The sequence below is a fragment of the Hypoxylon fragiforme genome (assembly GCF_022984875.1).
Source record: "Hypoxylon fragiforme strain CBS 206.31 chromosome Unknown GGS25scaffold_8, whole genome shotgun sequence".
Lineage (NCBI taxonomy): Eukaryota > Fungi > Ascomycota > Sordariomycetes > Xylariales > Hypoxylaceae > Hypoxylon > Hypoxylon fragiforme.
The window spans coordinates 3,078,852-3,099,413 of NW_026054763.1; the positions used below are offsets into that span (position 1 = coordinate 3,078,852).

Here is a 20,562-nt window from a genome sequence, read left to right on the forward strand (position 1 = left end):
TACCTCATCCTTATCATACATATGTATACTACATACCACTACATTGATACTATGCCGTATGTAATCTCAGCCTTGCAGAATTCAAGTTCCAATACCACTGTGCATGTACCTATTTTGGTTGATTCAATCACAGCCTTCTTTATCCTCATGCTACATAGTAGCTAGCTGCCTACTTAGGTACCTTCCATCTTCTTCTATATGATATGATACAATGAATCAGATACGAGCCATACAAGCCCTCAACAAGCGCGAAATTGAAAATGGAGTGTAAGTCACCTTTTAAGTACCTACAAAGAAAATATCATGCTACATGACACACGACTAACATGTATGAAACTCAGCCCTCCAGAAGCTTCATGGCATACCGACTACCGTGACACAGCCTTTGTTAATTTCGGCGGTCTGCCTTACGAGCTCTCCGAAGGCGACATCATCACTATATTCTCACAATACGGCGAACCCGTGTTCCTAAAGCTTGCGCGGGACAAGGAAACAGGGAAGAGCAAGGGCTTCGGCTGGCTTAAGTACGAGGACCAGCGCAGCACGGATCTGGCCGTTGACAACCTGGGCGGCGCCGAGATTAATGGTCGTCTGGTACGCGTCGACCACGCCCGGTACAAGCCTCGCGACGATGAGGACCCGGAGGATTTTAAGGTTGGCTGGGAGGATATCGCCCGCCGTGAGAAAGGCAACAGGGGCGAAGACCCGGATGTGGATATGCAGGAAGAGAGCAGCGAGGAGGAGGAGCCGAGACGGCCAATGATCAAGGAAGAAATAGAGCTGGCTAAACTGATCGAGGACCACGACGAGGATGATCCCATGAAAGGCTTCTTAATCGAGGAGAAGAAAAAGGAAGTTGAAGAAGCGCGGAGAAAGGAAGATGAGCGGAAGAGAAGGAAAGATAGAAAAGACAAGCACCGACACCACCACCGCAGTCACCACTCCAGAAGAGATGACAAGGACATCGAGGAACGCCACCGCCATAGGAGGTCAAGAAGGGACGAGACTCCAGCGGCGAAAGACATGTCTAAGCGCAGCAGGACGCCGGCAGTAGACGAGGCGAAACGGGGAAGAGATGAAACCCCTCCAAGGAAAGAGCGAACCCATTCTACAGATTACGAGCGGAGACGGCACAACGATGAGCGCGATCGGTTTGGTGATGGGGGCCGAAGAAGAGACTATGATAAGGGGGATAAGTACGAGAGGCACTCTCGACATGATCATAACAGGGGTGAATTTAGCAAAGATCCAAGAAACAAACGGAGAAATAGGAGCAGATCTCTGCGATAGTGTAGAGATTGACCATAGCCGTCTAATGGATCGCTTAATAAAGATACCCCCTAATTCAGAGCCAACGCTGTTTATGTGGCCTCCATGGCCTATATCCTAATGCGAATGAACGATTGAGACCGCCCTCTTGACCAAATAACGCCCAACAATCCATGAGTCCATTTACTCCATGCTGAATTCGCAGTCCCAGTCCCAGTCCCAGTCCCATATTTATCAATATTTCCCAGAACGAGCCCCCGGCTCTGAGAAAAAGTACCCCACCTTGTGATCTGGGTCGTTCTCGTAATAAATCTTGAGTTTGCTCTAGTTCCCCAGGTATTTTTTCCATCCTTCCCTTACGATCACGGTACGACCATCCTCCTCTTTGAGCACAAACTTCTCCCAGCGTGCATCCTGTCCAGCACCGACGACTGCTAAAGTGCTCTCGTCTATCCAGCCAATGACTCCCTTCACTGGCCTACTAGTACCCAGTACGGGACTGTCTCCCCGAGCTGTGGTGTTGCTAGGGAGAAGAGGTTCCTCACCTGTCTCAAAAGATACCGATGCAAACGAGTAAATATCAGAAAATGGCCCGAACGGGATGTTGCTCAAGATGCCCCATTTGTTCTTGGCTTCGGTGTTAGAACTGCCACCACCGATGCTGGGGGCTGGTGACGCCGACCGAGCTCTACGCGGGTTAGGGACGTCGAAAACGTGTAAACTACCCTTATCCGAGGTGCAAGCGAGCATGTTCCCCGACGGACTAAAGCGCAAGGAGTATATCGTGGCAAACTCCGTGCCACGCCGTCGTTCAGCAATTTTCGCGCAACTACTAGTCGAAAAGATACGAATAATCGTCCCCTATTTATGATTAAAAATAAGTTGGGATTTGGTGGTGTGGAAATAAGTATACCTTCTCACTTGCCGTAGCAAGTAGTCCACCATCCGAACTAAGCTGCAAAGCCCCCAGATTTGAAGAATGGGCTGGGATAATGCTAACACTATCCGTTGCTAAAGTAACCACTTGGACCTGGCCCGGGGTCCTACCAGGGAACACTAGAATGTCCTCCGTGAGACAACAGAGACCGAGAAGGTTGTCTGAGGTTTCATATTTGGCAAGCGGCTGCGGCGGCTTACGAAAGGCATACACCCTCACGCTGTTCTGCAGCACGACAGCGATCCTCGTCTTAGAGATCTGAACGCCGCGAACAGCGGTTAATGTGGCTATCTCCAGTGCTATTTTACTCTTGCTGTCATCCCATATTATGGCCTTGTTCTGTGGGAACTTGGGCGAGCGGCCGCCACCAACAAGAGCAAGATAATTGGCATTACCCATCATCTGCACGAGGCCGAGGCCTGCGTCGAAGACTATTGAATTTTTAGATTTATTTTCATGCTTCTCATGTTTTAAAGGGGTAATATGAGATGACATACCTCTCGCAGTTTGTACTTGGCAAGAGTTTGAGAGGAAAACTATGTAGAAAGTGAATAAGTACTCAGAAAATCAAGTAGAGTCAACTAGGGGAACCATACTGCAGAACCCTGTGTTCAAACCGACAACAAACCGACTTGCGTCGCTGTTGAAGGTGACGGATAATGCGACAGGATCGCTATGGGTTTCGAGAGTTGGTCGGGTATTCATGATTGCTGGTTTGATAATTCTACGAGGATACTTGGGGGCTTAAATGACAGGCTAGTGAGAGATATCGATTACAACCGACGAGATGAACGAAATCAAGATGTGATGCAATGCGATGCGATGCCGAGCATCGATGAGAACTAGATAGTTCGTAAGGGTCTTGGAAATCTTAGACCATTGCTATATCACAGATTCGCAGATGCGTCTCGTCAAGGTATGCAAGCCTCCCTTGAAAAATAGACCTTGTTAGTCACTACCTAGGGTAGATCGACTGTAGTTAATTGATAATAAGCGCCGAATAGTCTGGAGCTTTACAGTGCCTAGCGAGCGACGATGGTAGACGTGACTGAAGGATTGTAGAAGGCAGAAGAAATTAGAAATGGCAGAACTCGGAGACTTCTAAGGCAAGTAAATACAGAATCTATAATAATTGTAAATTTGGGGTTTTGAGTAAAAGGAAACAAGATAATAGTAGAAGAACCGAAGATGTTATAAATTATCACGTCGTTTGGTTGAAGGTCGCGAACGAAGTGGACGTAATATGTTGCGCAAGTCCAGTACACGTGAGAGGTCATATGGGTACATGAGAACATGAGAAACATGAGGTGGTAATGGAGATTTGAAGATGCAGTGCACGGGCCATAAGAAAGTACGATACCTTGTTTGGCTTGTTTGGTCCCGGCTGTTATTAGAGTTGGGGAAAGAGCTGTTATGCTACTAGGCACCCTTTAGTGCCATCAAAGCTTCCTGTAATAGGCAGATACTTGGTACTCCCTCTCATGGTTCTTGTCATTGCTGTAATCCATGTCCATGGGCAACAGGTTTGGACTTCAATGCTCTTGTCAGTGGCGTTCTAGCATCGCGGATGTGGCTGCGACTTGCTTGGCTGACGGACGTACATATATGCAGTGTCAAGTTTATAAAATGCCAGTTGGATATAACTATCCATGAACATGTATTGAAGAATTCAAAGTACCTATAATTACTACTACATATGTAGGTATACATGCAATACCTAGGTACATGTACATCATAGTGCTTACCAGGTAGGTCCTACCTGTAACCTACTATACATGTATTAGGTAGCACATTAATATGTATTATGTGCTACTAGTTAAATGGGTCCATTTTCACGGTGTCAATGTTTTTGTACTACAAGCAAGAGGTACGTACTATCAAATTCCTGCCCCTTTGCGTGTTCCAGCCTCGTGTTAATTTGGCATCCGGGAGAAGTAGCACGGGGTTAACCCTGCCTACCCAATTAAATACGTGTACTTGCAAGATTCCCTGTTATCGTACAAAGCAGTTGTTATCAAAGCCTGAGGCCCTGAACCCCTGAATCGGGAGACAGAGAATAAAAGTGATCCGTGCTCTGATTTGGTGCCCTTCTAGTGGTCCTGTCCTCCCCCTGTCTGTCCCCCCGTTTGGTCCCCGTCTAAACAGCAACCATTTTGTGGTGTTGAAATTACAGTTGACTTTTTTTTTTCTTTGGAGAGTAGGTACATACTCCCTAGTACATGCCTACCTCCTAACCTAGTACCTTACCTAGTGGTTTTTTTCAGGGAAGGGGGAGAAAGAGCCCATCAACAGCTTTGACGAAACGAAACCCGAACAACAACTTTCTTTTTTTCGAATCTTCTCAGTTTTACTTCCATCAACAACTCAGTTTGTGATCCGCCCTTTTTTACATCCACCGTTTTGAGATACCCAATACCCCTCCCTCCATTTTACGAAGATCAGTTCTGTTTGACGAAGGACCTGTTCATCGTCAATCACTTCTTAATTTCCAAATCTTTGCTAGCCGGCCATAATTGTCACCCCATTGCGAAACCCAAAGCTTAGCCTAATAATTATGTCGTCCCCAGCGGTGAGTAGCCTCCCCTATCACGTTTCCCATCCAATTGCCAGGCATTGCTTTGTTTTGCACTCCATGCTTGCATCGCAAATTTGTCACTTTGCATCTCCGTTTTGCTATACTACACCACTTCCCAAGAATTCACTGTCTGTGCAGCTACTAATCTGTCATGATGCGTTCACAGAAGATGATGCGTAGGAAGAAGAACGTGAAGAAGGGTATTCAGTTCTGTTTGATGGTCTGCGGAGCTTCAGGAACAGGTATTCCCCCCTACTTGAACATCCCGACATCTTTCCATCTGCCGCCTTATTACAGCGCCACGCAACTCAACTAAACGAAACTTGAATTCCTACAATCAAAATACTAACCACAGCCCCTGCTTTTCAGGCAGAACAACTTTCGTCAACACCCTCTGCAGCAAGGGCGTCTTGGCTCATAAGGAATCTGACGACGCTACCACTGCTCACGTGGAGGATGGTGTTAAGATCAAGCCCATCACTGTTGGTTAGTAGCGTTCATCATTTAGTCAACGATAATTGATTCTAACTACCTCGAAATAGAGCTTGAGTTGGACGAGGAGGGCACGCGTATCTCCTTGACCATTGTCGACACTCCAGGTTTTGGTGACCAGATCGACAACGAGGCCAGGTACGACCCGAAATGTCAACTATTGTTACATTAATTGACGCTTTCTTTCTATAGCTTCTCGGAGATTGTTGGATATCTTGAGAGACAATATGACGACATCTTAGCTGAGGAGTCGCGTATCAAGCGAAACCCCAGATTTCGGGACAATCGAGTACACGCTATGCTGTACTTCATTACCCCCACTGGCCATGGGTATGTGCTATATACATTTCGCGGCGTCATTGGATCTTGCTCATAGTCTACACAGTCTCCGCGAACTCGACATTGAATTGATGAAGCGCCTTGCTCCCCGTGTCAATGTTATTCCTGTCATTGGCCGAGCCGATTCGTTGACCCCCGCCGAGCTGGCTGAGTCCAAGAAGCTTGTCATGGAAGACATTGAGCACTACCGAATTCCTGTCTACAACTTTCCCTACGATATTGAAGAAGATGACGAGGATACCGTGGAAGAGAATGCCGAGCTTCGAGGCTTAATGCCCTTCGCCATTGTCGGCTCCGAAGATATCATTGAGATTGGTGGTCGCAAGGTCCGAGCCCGACAATACCCTTGGGGTGTTGTTGAGGTCGACAACCCTCGTCACTCTGACTTCTTAGCCATCCGATCGGCTCTTCTCCACAGCCATCTTGCTGACTTGAAAGAGATCACCCATGACTTCTTGTATGAGAACTATCGTACGGAGAAGCTTAGCAAGAGCGTTGAGGGTGGCGCTGGAGTGTGAGTTGCTATTGTGTTCAACTTACGATTACTACAACGCTAACAGTATTTGCAGTGATTCTTCCATGAACCCCGAAGACTTGGCCTCTCAATCCGTCCGCCTGAAGGAAGAACAGCTCCGCCGAGAAGAGGAGAAACTCCGCGAGATCGAAGTCAAGGTCCAGCGCGAGATCAACGAGAAACGACAGGAACTCTTGGCCCGCGAATCCCAATTGCGTGAGATCGAGGCGAGAATGGCGCGAGAAGCCGCCGCCGCGTCGGGCACACCTGAGGCGAATGGCGAGCACGACGGCAACTAAGTGGTCTGGAGCAATACCTTTTCTGTCCCCTATTTCTGGTATACCCACGGCCAGACATCAGAAGGGACTGTGGCGTTGGGTATTTGGTAACCCCCAGTCCCTACCCGCGCTTAGTATGGCCTTTCAAGATGACACGTTATATGAACATTCAACAAAGCTAATGGTGGCATGAGATGCGTGAATCGGAGGAGGGCTTGGTGAACTTGTCAGGAATAAAGCCTGGGCTGAGTTGATATCCACTTCAATTATTACATGCCCGATTTTCGGAAAAGGGATGATGACACAGTGGGGAAAAAGTACAGCTTTGTGTTACCAATTTTTCATACTTGCCGGCACGTCGTCTCGTGGACAAGCAGGAGGTAATAGAGGAGACGGCTAGCCTACCCGCCTTTGTATTCTTTGCCAGTCAAATCCCTTTTGCTAGTTACCCGCCGCGTAGCCTTTTTTCTACTTTCCCGCCCCCCTTTCTCCTAGTATTACTGCCTTCTAATGCAGATATCAATATCAGTTTTCTTTGATATCTACGATTATATCGTGCCTGGTTCTTGTTGCTCCTAGAGTGTGCATTCATGTCGACTCAGGGTCAGAATTGGACTGCTAAATTGACGTACATGCAGTCATTTAATACTGTTGGACATAAATGGAACCATGCTCCTTGAATGAAATATATTACAAGGCGATCTGTGGGGTCAGAAACGACTTTCGCTATCAGAGACTCCCAGCCTTATGTAGCCTTGCTTACTCCGAGTGAGGGATTACGTAGCTCAAGATTGATACTTCTAACATCCATGTGTTTCGTAGAAAGCTGCTACAAACCCTATTGTTTTTGTTATGAAGCACACTAATTAAACAGAAGAGACCATTTTTATCAAATGTCGATGTCAATGTTGATTGTTCCTCCTATGACGCCATTCCTAACCTATTGTAACCGACCAATTACCACTTCAGGGGAATACAGAAAAAATACACTGAGAGAGCACATTGTCATGATGGCTTTGTGCAAAAGGAAAAAGTTGTAAGTCGCTTACCCCCTAAAAATGGAGTGCAGCCCTAGCGCATCGACTTGTCTCATTGCGATGACGAATTTTCCCTTACATTTCCAGACGAGCCAACCTCATTCGTCAGCTCAGTTGTTGCTCTGGCTGTTCAGAATGCGTAGGATAGCCAGGAATAGGTTAATGATATCCAGATACAAGCTGATGGCGGCGGCGATCTCCTCCTCGACGTGGTGCTTGCGAAGGACAAGCTGGGTGTCAACTAGGATGTAGCCAGAGAAGATGAGGGCCGCAAGACCACCGTAGATGAGCTCGCTGGTGCTACTCTGAGGGAGAAAAGCCATCATGAAACCGAATAGCAGAAGACCCCAGAGCGCGCCGAAAAGATAGGGCATCCAGGAAGTGAAGTCATACTTGGTCTGGCAGGCGAACAAAGTTAGGAAGACGAAGATACCTCCCGTGAGGATGACGGCGTTGAGCACAATTTGGGTCTTGTAGAAGGATACGATGACAGAGATGGTGTAGGCTTCAAGAAGCGTGAAACCGGACAGGAAAAGAAGGTTTGTCGGGTAAGACTTGCGCTTCCAGTAGGTAAGGAGCATGAAACCAATGGCGCCGAGAAGCTGTATGCAACACATCATATTAGTATTGTTTCACATTCTTGTTACAGAGAAATAAAAAGAATTGACGCAATAGCAGCAAATCAAACTTACAGAAACCCAAACCATAGCAGGATGTGACTGAATCCAGCCCTTATATCCCTCGCTCCAGAAGCTGAGGCCGCTGACGACGGCGGTGACGAGCAGTTGCGCGGTTAGGATGGTGTAGACTTTGCGAATGAACTGGTTGCGGATATCAATTGTCGCCTCAGCAACAGAGCCGCCGAATTTGAAATCATCTGGGATGTTGTCCTCGCTGCTTCGTGGCGAGGTGCTGAAGATGTCGGCTGTTGCGCTGTTATCAGGTGCAGCCTGGTAAGAGGGGGGAGCCTGCGACCAGGTACCAGCGTCTGGGTCCTGCGTAGGCGCGGGCGCGTACTTTGTGTTGGCGGCCATCGTTGTGACTGATCTCTTCGCGGGTCTCTTAGTGAATGCGGTTTTTGTCGCTAGTTGATGAACAAGAGAGAGGTGAAAAGAGTAATGATCTGCTGATGTTTGACGCTGATGACAGGATGGAGTTTAGGTGGTAGGTGGGATGAGAAGTTGTGGAAATGTTGAATGTAGGTAGGTTCTAGGCTAGAAGAATCACGGCGAATCGCGGGGCGCAATAAATGCTGTGTTAAGTTAGTTAATCACGGTGCGGTCATACATGTAGTGAAATAAACAGTGGACTGTGGCTTTATTCTGTGGCGTTGTCCTGATGAATCAGCAATCAATTAAAGTTTCCATGGATTGTACTAACCATGTACCAAATACATAGTACATCCCTTTGCCTGCTGGGCCAGCACACGTGGGTCCAACTTCACGTGACACCCCCAGTTTAATCCCTGGATACATTGAGGCACATACCCATATATTCCACTTGCCATCTATTCTTCCAAACAAAGAGCCTCTAAAAGAGTAAATCAACTGATAAAATGTATCAAAAAATCGCAGAGTTTTCAATGACTATGTCAGAATTTTTTTCATACGAATAGATGAACTTAAAGGCTGATTAGGTGTTGAGAACCTAGAAATTGAAATTGAAAGCAGGCTAGCCTTTAAGGGCTAGCGCTTGAAGGCTCACGTGATATCCCTCAGCATCACCATGTTATGCTCAACTCTGGATATAATAATTATATGAAGCCTTAATACCATGCAACTAGAGTCAGTAAATTGCCTTATTTGATATCTATATAAATATCAAAACCATATCTTTCCAGACATAATACTTAAAAAGTTATTTGAATTGAAAAGTAATTATTTATCAATAAGCTGGGCATTGGTTCATGTGGCGGATCTGATACGCTAGCCATAATAGGCTAAGGTTGCAAAACTGACGATGTATTGCTAATGTAGCTTGAAAGATAACATATACATTTAAGACACTGAAAATTTGGTGGAAGAGTAGGTACTCTTCAACAGATTTACTTGATTGGATGCATAGGCTTTTTTTGACCCAGTTTAGACCCACGTGTGCTGGCCCAGCAGGCAAAGGGATAGCTTGAACATTTAACTTGAACCTTGAGCTTTTCACACGTGGCTTGAAGATGTGGCTCGACCTAACTTAAAACTATGGGGAGGCATCCAACCGGTTAGTTGATTCGGGTCAAACCCTTGTAAATGCAGATTTACAGTTGACTGCTAATCTGCCAATCATCAATCAGATAACAAAAACAATTTAAATACTGCAGCGAACTTAGCGTCAGTTTCTCTCGGCAAGATTCAATGTGTAATATAACATGAACATGAATGCTATTCTAATTAAAATGAGGTTTGGATATTGGAGATATGTACTGAGTACTATGCCCTATACCTACTAGGTACCTAGATACGCATCTTATTAATACTACATAGCGCGACTTCATGATCTGTGATATGAGGCGAGGAAGTCTATAGTTACACGTGTATACCCACCTAGGTACTCTGTATTAAGTGTGCATGAGCTCTCATCTCGATCATACCGGACTTCATTCATAAATACCGAGATACATAGTTCATACTTATACATGGATTCCCCGCCCGCGAAGGAGTTCTCGGAGAATAAACCATAGGCCGTGAACTATGTACATACATTGGATGAGCAGTGGTTGTGCTGAATTCATTGATGCTCATTTGCCAGATCCTCTTGTGGGCACTACATAGTAGGTTGGGTAGGTGGTACAATATTATATGCGACAAGCTCTTTAGTCTCGGAGAAGTCTTCTCCTATTGGTCTAAAGCTTTAGCACATGCGCATGGCAAAACGGCTCGGTTCGCTAAGTACGTGACATTGAACTTCAATTCAATGCAGGTAGGTACATAACTAAAGAGAGGAAGGCCGAACGAAAATTATATAATTTTTACTACACGGAGGTTGGAAGTGTGGTGGACTTGATATCTACATGAAACACGACATGTACATCATGTATGCCATAATGTAGACAGCAGATGCATACATACTAGGTATAAGAGGCCTATGTAAGTTTCCATACCCTAGGTACTTAGGATATCTACTAGGTAGCACATGTAGTGCCAGAACTTGAAATTAGCACACGCTTTAGGTATCAAGTAGCTATGAGTTTCCTCTCTAATTAACTATTGCAAGCTGGAGATTAGTTAATACTTATAGAAATAATGGTTAGCTACCTAGTACCTAGGGACCTAGGGTGTGTATTTCCAGCTACTGACTAGGTACGTTTCCAGCATACGTTAAAGGGTCTCAACAAAAAAGACAAATGGCTCGAAATGGAATAGCACCTCACGAGATAAATACATATTAATATGTAATATGATAAAGTAGGATGGACATATCGATCGCTGATCGGCCCCCTATCTTGGGTAGGTTTTTAACATCCAGGTTAGGAGATGGGAGGTTTAGTCCCCTTATTTGCAGAGATCCATCAGGAGATCCATCAATTGATCAACTAAAAAATGCTAAAGTCGCCAAAACTAGTCAAAACCCCACCATCCCCTACTACCCAAGAAGGTAAGTACCCAGGTAGCTTGCCATCCCTCCTCCCTTTTTCCCGTTCACCGCTCTGATCGCACGTCTTCGAGTGGGGAGGCCCACCTAAAGTTCAACATCTTCAAAACACTTTCTTTCCACCAGTCCAAATCCTAGTCTTGTTTTAGTGACTTGGTGTTTCTAACCAAAATCAAGGTCCCCCATATACTAACTTAGGGATTCATTGGACACATTCGTTCTTCTAAAAAAAAAGAGAGAGAGAGAGAGATACTGAGGAATTGTCATGAATTGACAATTTACGGTGTTTGATTTTTCTCATATAACACCTTTTCTTCTACTTTCACAGTAGTTGCAAAAAAAAAAAAAAAACTTTCGTTAAGTGTTTTTATTGTACCCATTTGGTTTTACGGAGAAACCAAAGAAGAAGAAAAAAGGCCTACTAAAAAACCGAACCCCCGCCATAACATTGCGACCAACCGATATATTTGTGAATAGGTTATAGCTAGGTGACCTCTACCATTGTGGCTAGGGTTTTACTTAACCCTTATAGCCAAACATGGACGATTCTATACCCAATGCCGCAGATATAGATGTCGGCGCTCCAGCAACCTTACCCCCAACCATGGAGCCCAAGGTCGAGAAGCATAAAGCCCCCGCGACGAGGCCTTCAGTCCAATCGCGAAATTCTATGAACGGTCCTTTATACATGCAGACTAGCAATAATAAAGTCTTTATTAGGAGGATCAGGAGAAAAGGCGACGGTCCTATGAGAAGCTTGGCCAGATGGTTTCTCGACAATCAAACAGGTATGTCTCGATCATTGGGAGGTTGATCCTACCATGGATCTGTTCCACGACATGAGCACCGCATTCCTCCAACCCACCCTAGCTATCGCTAACAATTTATGATTCTATAGGCCTTTCGTTCAATTTGATCGCTCTGATATTTCTTGCCCACATGTTTTTACCGAAAGCGCGCCCTCACACCTCCAAATTCTTCACCCTCTCGTACTACAATCCGGCAACAGGGCAATATGCGATTGGCTCCAATGACTATCATTTTATAGCATTCTGTGTACTCCTCTTCACTGGAATTCGTGCCGGCCTAATGGAACACGTGTTGGCGCCCTTGGCCAGGCATTGGGGCATCTCTAAGCGAAAGGAGATAACTAGATTCTCGGAACAATCTTGGATGCTGGTCTACTATTGTGTTTTCTGGTCCCTTGGTTTGGTATGGTAATCCCCTATCGTGTCATGGCCCATATTGGAACCATAATGCGACGATTCTCCCAAATTTTCTTCGTATCATTATACTAACTATACAACAAGTACCTATATGCCAGCTCGCCTTACTTCTTAAATATGCAAGAGCTTTGGGCCGGGTGGCCGATCCGGGAACTCGGTGGTCTCATGAAGGGTTACCTCTTGGCGCAGTGGGCTTTCTGGATACAACAAGTTCTTGTCATTCACATCGAGGAGCGTCGCAAGGACCATTGGCAAATGCTCACTCACCATTTCATCACCATCACGCTCATTTGCACCTCGTACTTCTACCATCAAACGCGTGTTGGTAACTTGATCCTAGTCCTTATGGACGTGGTCGATTTGTTTTTGCCGGTTAGTCTACACCATGCTTAACTTGGAAAATTGATCATGACCATGTTCGCTAACTTCTATACTAGCTTGCAAAGTGCCTAAAATACCTGGGCTATTCAAAACTATGCGACGCCACCTTCGTTGTTTTCATGCTCTCGTGGTTTGTGGCTCGGCACGTATTCTACCTAATGACATGCTACAGCATCTATAAAGATATACCTGTGTTGATTCCCGAACCCTGCTTTTCGGGCTCCAATTCGAATCTGACGCAAGTCCCTGCGCCTGAAGGATGGGGACACTATCTCAAGCCGTTCAGTGATTTCGACGGCATAGTATGTTTCGACGGCAATGTGCGGTGGGGTTTCCTATACTGCTTACTTGGCCTCCAAGTTCTTACCATTTTCTGGTTCTTCATGATTATTCAGGTTGCTATCCGCGTCATTAAAGGGGACGGCGCCGATGATACAAGAAGTGACGATGAAGATGAGAAGGAGGAGGAGGAAGAGGAATTCGAGTATGAAGAGGCTCAACCACTTGAGGAAGAGGTTGGGGTAGAAGCTATTGATTTGAAGGGATGGGAACGTCGGACAGGCGTCAAACGAGGTGCGACTACTTCCGGTGTCAGTTTACCCGGCCACAGCGATCGTAAGGAGTTGCTCGGTCGCATTGGCTGTGAGAAGCAGGTGGACTGATATATCAACACAACAAATGTGTTGCAGTGCTTGACCGTGATAGTCAGCAAGTTCCTATGAATCTTGAGCTGGCCACCACGGGTATCTCGCGCACTATCAAGAGCGCCACGCTGGGGGGGACTGGGGGGCGGGGGGGTTTCGGATAATCCAAGATCCCAAAGAGTATGGCGCGACAATCTTTCTGTTTTCATATGGGTTGATATGGGGGGCGGTAGCACTGTTGGTGCTATATTGCGCCAATGGCAGTGAGAGGATGATTCTCTCCCGCTCGGTATATATAGGTAGATTTGGAATTCAATAATCATACCCCTTTCTAAGCTTGCTCTTTCAGGGCCTTGTCTCCTATATCGATCAGATGTGCCTCCAGCCTACTTGCTAACGCACGGTTGATCACGGCCATATCATCAACGATCCTAAACCACTCGATCTTGCACGTTGAGAACTAATGCTAACTACACAGTGGTCTTATCCTGAGAGTTAATGCGAAAATTGCATTGGCCACCTTTGACTAACCTCTCAAGTGCCCCTATTTCTCTTACATCTTCGATGGCTCTTAAGCACGATCTTCTGGGCAACGTTGTTGGCCATACTGATCCTTGTTAGCGCCAAGTATCACCAACTCATTATCGGGCAGCTCTAAATGCAGCTCGATTCTAATGAGCTCGGCGCCATTAGCATTCATAAACTTTCCTATGCAGATGTCTATCCCAAGGTTTACAAAGTTTTTCGAAGGGCCTAGCTGCGTACTGTCCGATCACGGAAACATGCCCCTGAACTCAATGTAAGGACAGCCTTAGACGATAGAGATAAAGCCAATCCAGTTGATTAGCGATATAACATTCTTCAATGTCCTAATTAGCAACCACTTAGTCACCAGGGTATTGTTTAGGTTAGTGTTCCTAATTTGATGCCAGGATCTGCCATTTGGCAGTAGATAGATGAATTGCCATCATCTGAAGTATCCTTCAACCCTGTTATCCCCTTCACTTACACGACACTAGTCCCTCATTTTCGAGTAACAATGACACCCTCCCACTCTAGAAGCAATACTAAAGCTGTAGATGAAGGGTTGGATCTACCACACACTGCAGTCGATGAGGCATTACTCCATCGCCCTAGAAGCAATCTAGGATCCGCCGCTCCCAAGAGCAGTTCTACATCAACGTCACTATTCAGGCCTAGAGAGGCAATGGACAGGTCCACTGCTACTACCGAGTCGCACGAAGAGCTTGAATGTACGATTGAGGGTGTTCAGCAGTTAAAGGAGCAACTGGATTCCAGCTGCAAGATTGCTGAAAGGTTGGTGCAGGCACTGCTACGGAAAATAGCCCACCTCAGAGAGGCACTAGCAAAATGTGATGCTGAGAGGAAGGCTGAGGCCGCGGGACGAAGGCAAGCCGACGTGAGAACACAAGCAACTTTGAATACTGTGTGCGACGAGAGGGCAAAGCTGAGAGCCGAAGTTCAGTGCTATAGGGACATCGTCGGTGCTCTCGAGGAAAGTTTGAAAGACAAGAGAGGGCATTTCGACAATGAACAATTGCGGGACCAAGAGATCTACAAGTTGAGCGAAGAGATTAGAAAGGCAAAAGCAATTCTTTTCGAGGAGCGCATAGTCTCGCGAGCTTTCTCCCAGCAGATTGAAGCAATGTATAGAGTGATACAGATCCAACACAACGAACTTAAGGAACGGAAGTCGAATATCGAGGATCTGGAACGATACATTCAAATAATTGATCAGGAATACGAGCAACTTCAGCGCCAAGAACTTGCCACAAAGAAGCTACACTTGGATCGAGAGGCCGAGTACAACTTGGCCAGAGAACTAAGCACTGAAGTCTACGAGCTCAGGAAAACGGTTTCAGAGGTGGTCGAGAATAAACGTTCAGTTCAGGCACAGCTAGAACAAGAACAGCAAACGACACTTACGCTGAGGCAGCAGGTCTACGAATTGGAGAGGCAGAAAGGGGATATGACAATTAGTCTATCGATCCGACAGCGAACGCCGGACCCCGGTCCACGAATAGGCGAACCCGGGCTGAATTGCGAAGGTAGTGGTAGCTCTGCTGGTGACCTGGACGCCCAAGCGGCCGACCATACACCAACAAGGGTAGCGCTCCAGGAGCAGATGATGGCACTTCGAGTTACGAACCGCAAAATGGAAGAAGAGCTACAGGGTTTTCGTGAGATTATTGCTGACCTCACAGGCTTTTACCCGCTCGAGAGGGTGCCGAATAAGCTCAGTAACGGCGCGCCTTCGGCATCACTAGAAGTCCTGGTCGCTGACACCGATGATGAAATTGCAATAATCCCCGAGCCGAGGCTCCCGTCGCCAGTCTCTGGGCTTCATAGGAAGGGAAATGGCCCAAGCTTGACTAACGGCGAGTCTAGCACAGCCAATCTCGAGTCTTTTCACAGCACGGCCAAGGGCGAGGATGAGAATAGCAGCCAGTGTGTGAACTAGTGTTAGTCTGCATCGACAGAGGTGATTTGAGTCGGACTATGCATTCGAAAACTATGGGTTATATCATATGATAACACCCAGTTGACCACCTAGCCCAGCTTTTCTGCAACTGAAAATCTCAAGTGACGTTTCTGTTCTGAGTTCCACGAGGGATATGTGCTGTCGTTACACTCTTACCTTACTTACACCCCGTTACGTGGTCAGACCTATAAGCTTCTCGGGTGTTCTAGAGCGACTATATTGTTGATGCTTTGTTGCTACAACTGGCGGGAGTTCCTGCTGATCACTTTGTTATGTATTGTATCACTTAGTAAGTTAGATATGTACTCTTCATCTCTTCATCTCTATTCGGCAAGGCCATTCTCACAGCGCAGTTTGGAGGTCAGCACGATTTGCTTGAGCTTGTTTACAAATCAACAAGTGTGATAGGGCTTGCGATATTTCCCCTTATCCTCTATCTACTTATTGATTTGACTTCAATTGAATGCTATATAAGTCGGGAATTATTGTTACCTACCTAGATAGGTGTCTATGTCATAGGCAGAGATCTGGCAGACACATACTTAGGTTAGGTGCGGAGTAAAGATTGGAACATGGGCGAATGTTTTTCGAATAATTAATGATGCGTCCATCAAGGATCGCTTATTCCGCTGTGCTTGGATCTGTATATCTCAACTGTATTATAGGGCAGGGCGAAGGAGGTGATGGGAATGACACTTAGTTAGCAAAGGCAACGTCCGGCCGATGGCTTGGGAAATATGTTGTAATCCCTATAAACTTAATTACGTATATCCATACTTTTCGGGCATCAATGGCTGTGAATTGCGGTGGTCTCTTCTGTAATTGGGCCTTGTTGGAGACAAGAATACAAAGAGCACTATCCTGGGAAGGCAAGCATACTGCCATATTATGTTGCGAAGACCACATTGTCATACTTGATATCAAGCAACGTTGATATTATAAGAAATTATCTGTAGTTGTAAAAGGGGCTCCTAGCTGGACTCAAAGCATCTTCGTACTTGAATAAAGTGTATGACTTGGCTCGACCTATCTAACTTAGCATGCTTTCACGTCTGCTGTAAGACGGCTACGGTCCGAGTTCCATAGGCAGATTAGTGATTTGCGCTCCCACGTTGCAATCCGTTAGCTAATCGTGCCACTTCGGAGCATCGGGTGTCGTCAGTTGATCTCGGGTCTCGGGTCCCAGTGATGAGTACCTCATGAAAATTATTCGGCCGTGCCGCTCCTAACCAACTTGGATGACAATTGAATATGTTGCTGTTTTTACGCTAGATATATGACTGGTCACCTCGTACCAAGTAGTACGGGGCATGAACACGCGGCGGTCATGAAAAAGACCGTAAAACCAATACGAGAATCGAACAACAATAGCGCCGAAAATGACAGTATTTACCCAACAACATACTGTGGTCATGTATGCAACTATTCTGGGATGCTTGGGATGATGTTTGGAGTAAGCAACTACCTACCACGGTGATGTTGAAGATGTGGATACTCGGGATCTTCATGCCGGCATCTAAGCCATAGACCAAAGTATGCGCGTAAGGATTAAGTTAATTCTTTAGTTTTTAATACGGACTTCACAGCCCAGAGAATAGGAGATGAGACTCCGGTGATCTGAGCGTAGCATGTATAATACCGTTGCGTGGTTTTACTGAAGCATTGGGACTCATTCGATGGTCTTGATTTTGGAGAAAAACCCAATCGGGGAATTTGCACCTTTATTTTCGCGTTTCTCGACAGAGAAAAGATACGATTATATGCCGTGTGATCCACCATGGGGGCGTACAAGCGAGAAGAAGCATTACACGACCTGTTGGTGCTGAGAATGAGGCATGGCATACGAGGGAAATCCCAGCAATCCAAAATTAGACGGGCCAGTGAAAACCGCTCGACGGCCGTCGATCGCCTCAAGAAGCTGTAAGCTGCCTCAGTCAGCTGATCGACCGTATGCGAGAATTGAAGACAATGGTCTTTTAGTTTCCACGTCGGGTAGATCATCAATGTCCCCGGAGTTTACGATTGGTTGCTCCATCCTCAGCTAGAAAGTACCCTACGCGGGTGTGACTTGTACGCTGCTCGGTCCGCAGAGCATCCCTTGCGTTGCGTTGCCGCCTCTGTGCATGGGCCAAGGCATCGTGTTCATGACCGACAGATCAGAATGGGAACCCCACGATGTAAAGTCCGTAGGTCCCGATGGGAATAGTACCTAGGTATAGAAGAGGGGAGAACATCAGGCTGGTATAAAAGACGGATACCGGACGTCTAGTCACTAGAATTGAAAATCATCAGTCTCAGATATTAAACAACATCACAAAGTCGCAATAACAGAACGAACTACCATCTCATATCTCCCATATCTCTCATATCCAATATCCTCTTAGCCAAGTAATCAACACTCGACAACTCCAAAATGCAGTTCTCTACCATCATTGCCGCTGTCGCTACCCTCGCCTTTGGCGCCAATGCTGCTGTCATCCAACGTGATGGCGACCGCCTCGCCCAGTTCCGCGCCTTCGGAGCTAACGGCTGCAATGCACTGAACTACGGCTTCTACCTAGTTGATACGTCCGATGCAAACAAGTGCAATACCTTTGCGGGGGTCAGCGGCCCTGTCAAGTCCGTAAACCTAGAGGCTCTTACTGCCGCCGCCGCGGGTTGTACTCGTAAGTTTTAATCCTCGCCGACGAATTGGTCGACAAAACCTGGCAAGAGAACCTAGTAGGAAGTAAAGAGCTAACAAGAGTTATTTGTAGTGGTCGTCCACGCCGATAGCAATTGCGCCGACGAAGGTCACACCCTTGCGCTTCAGACTTGCAATGACGTTTCTAGCGCCAATGACAACTGGCAGTCCTGGTCTATGAACTGCTCTTGAATTCTACTCGAACCAAGGCTCTCATTCTTCGCGGGCGCTCGAACATTGCAATTATGGATTGAGACGAGAAAATAAGGGGAGGATTATATTAATCACGAAGAATGAAATGAAGCGACATTTAAGTATAGGAAATTTCTCGTTTTAAAAGTAATTTAATTAATATATAAATAAATAATAACAAATAAAGGAGTCACGCCATATGGGCATATCTCCATAACTGCTGCCGCAGCTATTGCTAAACCTTATCCATCCATGTATATATAACTAGCTGAGAGATCGAGAGCTCTACTCTCTTCCTCTCTTTTACAATCCGTGTTTTTTAATGATTGATCCTTGACTTTGGACTGGGTTGAGCCCAACAAATGGTAGCACCTCTGCTAAAGGTTGGAAGACTCTAGACCTTTTGGTTGTTAAAAGGTAAATCAACAACCGTCCACATCTCCAATCTGACAGTATTCAGAGACGCCGTCAGACATGTAGACAGTGGGATTTATGATCCCCCACCTCCTTTATCCACCCAGAACGCCCGACGTTCTCCCTGACCAGGAGGCGTGCGTACCTGGGACGCTATCTACTACTGTAGCTGGCTACGGCTGGATAGCTCCTTGAACAACGACCACACCTTACACCCAGAACGCCTCACTTCCACCCGGTCAGACGTCCGTTGCTGGGACCCTTCAATGCAAGAAATATTCAGAGACATAGACAGCGCGGTTTATCTATTTTCCTACGCCCGGTCCGCCACACATCGAGCGCCCTACGACAACCTAACATTTTGACTATCTTGGCCCAGAATACGCCTACCAACATCGAACTATCTCATAGCGTACATAAATATCTTATCCCAAGACATCGCATCGAACGATACCCCTGCAACCATGTTTAACCCTCACCACGCTTCCGGATCTGGCTCGAACCCACCTCCTCCACCTCCTCCTGGACATGATCCGCCACAGGATCCTCCCCCACCTGGGCCATCCAACAATGTTCGAGGCATAGATGAGGACTCACGCACTCGCATCAGCGAGATGGTGGCGGCCACGACGCTGGCCAAGGGCAGCATTGCTGACGGGCCCATCGGCCAGCTCGTCGACAAGTTCAAGGGCAGCCTCAAGGCTAAGAAGGAAGCCGCAGAAAAGAAAGCGAAGCTCGACGGCTGGAAGGTAACCAACATCGGTTACTTCCACCCAGACTTACCCGAAAAGTTTGGACCCGGAGATTATGTTACCGTCGGTAAAGACACACACTTGTGAAGGGTACAACACTACTAGCTGAAAGGAGCGCAGGCCAATTGCCGTTATTATTTGAGTCGAAGAGAGAAGAGAAGATGTAACTACTGTGGGAGCTCTCTCCTCTCTCTAGATAACATCGTGGAATTGGCTTGCTAGCTCTACCGGAGTATAACCGATTCCCATACTAAGCGCCAGCCTGTAACACACTGGAGGAATGTGTTCTTACAGCAGAGCCAGTGCTATTGAGCCAATTACGGTCTCGTTGGGTCGCACTGGTTGTACAGCAGATAGTAACGTGCTCGACACGTTCTTACCATCTATCGTATACCCCTGAGACAAGGGAAAACTCCTCCTCATCGATGTGGCGGAAGGTAAAGTAAAAGATGATGGTTAGAACCCAACGGTCCCCCCTCAGCCAACCCCCCCTTTATTCATCTCTTAGGGTTAGGGTTAGGGTTAGGGTTAGGGTTAGGGTTAGGGTTAGGGTTAGGGTTAGGGTTAGGGTTAGGGTTAGGGTTAGGGTTAGGGTTAGGGTTAGGGTTAGGGTTAGGGTTAGGGTTAGGGTTAGGGTTAGGGTTAGGGTTAGGGTTAGGGTTAGGGTTAGGGTTAGGGTTAGGGTTAGGGTTAGGGTTAGGGTTAGGGTTAGGGTTAGGGTTAGGGTTAGGGTTAGGGTTAGGG

At 46.6% G+C, this 20,562-nt stretch overlaps 8 protein-coding genes across 8 annotated transcripts; 6 read left to right on the forward strand and 2 right to left on the reverse strand.

The window, feature by feature from the left end:
- Positions 1-211: 211 nt before the first annotated feature.
- Positions 212-1,290, forward strand: GGS25DRAFT_525038 (uncharacterized protein; the record flags this gene model as incomplete). Its single annotated transcript, XM_049264715.1, has 2 exons — positions 212-267; positions 342-1,290. The coding sequence occupies 2 exons, from the start codon at positions 212-214 to the stop codon at positions 1,288-1,290; spliced, it is 1,005 nt and encodes a 334-aa protein (XP_049114309.1).
- Positions 1,291-1,441: 151 nt separating this feature from the next.
- Positions 1,442-3,069, reverse strand: GGS25DRAFT_433948 (WD40 repeat-like protein). Its single transcript, XM_049258680.1, has 4 exons — positions 2,803-3,069; positions 2,704-2,742; positions 2,183-2,637; positions 1,442-2,130 (listed from the first exon to the last, which is right to left on the reverse strand). The coding sequence occupies exons 1-4, from the start codon at positions 2,909-2,911 to the stop codon at positions 1,594-1,596; spliced, it is 1,140 nt and encodes a 379-aa protein (XP_049114310.1). The 5' UTR covers positions 2,912-3,069; the 3' UTR covers positions 1,442-1,593.
- A 1,881-nt stretch (positions 3,070-4,950) lies between these two features.
- GGS25DRAFT_515713 (septin) lies at positions 4,951-6,425 on the forward strand (the record flags this gene model as incomplete). Its single annotated transcript, XM_049263109.1, has 6 exons — positions 4,951-5,023; positions 5,151-5,267; positions 5,324-5,411; positions 5,466-5,603; positions 5,659-6,126; positions 6,173-6,425. 6 exons carry the CDS (start codon positions 4,951-4,953, stop codon positions 6,423-6,425), a joined length of 1,137 nt encoding a protein of 378 aa, XP_049114311.1.
- Positions 6,426-6,988: 563 nt separating this feature from the next.
- On the reverse strand, positions 6,989-8,475 carry GGS25DRAFT_534382 (transmembrane BAX inhibitor motif-containing protein; the record flags this gene model as incomplete). The annotated part of the gene is made up of 2 exons (XM_049265765.1): positions 6,989-8,043; positions 8,134-8,475. The coding sequence occupies 2 exons, from the start codon at positions 8,473-8,475 to the stop codon at positions 7,552-7,554; spliced, it is 834 nt and encodes a 277-aa protein (XP_049114312.1). The 3' UTR covers positions 6,989-7,551.
- Positions 8,476-10,885: 2,410 nt separating this feature from the next.
- GGS25DRAFT_505413 (longevity assurance proteins LAG1/LAC1) lies at positions 10,886-13,614 on the forward strand. Its single transcript, XM_049262226.1, has 4 exons — positions 10,886-11,811; positions 11,922-12,235; positions 12,334-12,621; positions 12,687-13,614. The coding sequence occupies exons 1-4, from the start codon at positions 11,562-11,564 to the stop codon at positions 13,290-13,292; spliced, it is 1,458 nt and encodes a 485-aa protein (XP_049114313.1). The 5' UTR covers positions 10,886-11,561; the 3' UTR covers positions 13,293-13,614.
- A 676-nt stretch (positions 13,615-14,290) lies between these two features.
- On the forward strand, positions 14,291-16,076 carry GGS25DRAFT_434119 (uncharacterized protein). Its single transcript, XM_049258681.1, has one exon. The coding sequence runs from the start codon at positions 14,314-14,316 to the stop codon at positions 15,754-15,756; it is 1,443 nt and encodes a 480-aa protein (XP_049114314.1). The 5' UTR covers positions 14,291-14,313; the 3' UTR covers positions 15,757-16,076.
- A 1,712-nt stretch (positions 16,077-17,788) lies between these two features.
- GGS25DRAFT_505418 (uncharacterized protein) lies at positions 17,789-19,080 on the forward strand. The gene is made up of 2 exons (XM_049262227.1): positions 17,789-18,443; positions 18,534-19,080. The coding sequence occupies exons 1-2, from the start codon at positions 18,191-18,193 to the stop codon at positions 18,650-18,652; spliced, it is 372 nt and encodes a 123-aa protein (XP_049114315.1). The 5' UTR covers positions 17,789-18,190; the 3' UTR covers positions 18,653-19,080.
- Positions 19,081-19,530: 450 nt separating this feature from the next.
- On the forward strand, positions 19,531-19,905 carry GGS25DRAFT_525046 (uncharacterized protein; the record flags this gene model as incomplete). Its single annotated transcript, XM_049264716.1, has 1 exon — positions 19,531-19,905. The coding sequence occupies one exon, from the start codon at positions 19,531-19,533 to the stop codon at positions 19,903-19,905; it is 375 nt and encodes a 124-aa protein (XP_049114316.1).
- Between the last annotated feature and the right edge of the window lie 657 nt (positions 19,906-20,562).

Bases quoted from the DNA above. Each gene is read 5' to 3' on its own strand.
- GGS25DRAFT_433948 (XM_049258680.1), bottom strand. From the start codon at position 2,911: ATGAATACCCGACCAACTCTCGAAACCCATAGCGATCCTGTCGCATTA. The intron at 2,743-2,802 runs GTATGGTTCCCC...CTTTCTACATAG, and splicing joins TTTGAACACAGGGTTCTGCA to TTTTCCTCTCAAACTCTTGC. The intron at 2,131-2,182 runs GTATACTTATTT...AATCATAAATAG, and splicing joins TTGCTACGGCAAGTGAGAAG to GGGACGATTATTCGTATCTT.
- GGS25DRAFT_505413 (XM_049262226.1), top strand. From the start codon at position 11,562: ATGGACGATTCTATACCCAATGCCGCAGATATAGATGTCGGCGCTCCA. The intron at 11,812-11,921 runs GTATGTCTCGAT...ATGATTCTATAG, and splicing joins GTTTCTCGACAATCAAACAG to GCCTTTCGTTCAATTTGATC. The intron at 12,236-12,333 runs GTATGGTAATCC...CTATACAACAAG, and splicing joins TTTTCTGGTCCCTTGGTTTG to TACCTATATGCCAGCTCGCC.
- GGS25DRAFT_434119 (XM_049258681.1), top strand. From the start codon at position 14,314: ATGACACCCTCCCACTCTAGAAGCAATACTAAAGCTGTAGATGAAGGG.
- GGS25DRAFT_505418 (XM_049262227.1), top strand. From the start codon at position 18,191: ATGCAGTTCTCTACCATCATTGCCGCTGTCGCTACCCTCGCCTTTGGC. The intron at 18,444-18,533 runs GTAAGTTTTAAT...AGTTATTTGTAG, and splicing joins CGCCGCCGCGGGTTGTACTC to TGGTCGTCCACGCCGATAGC.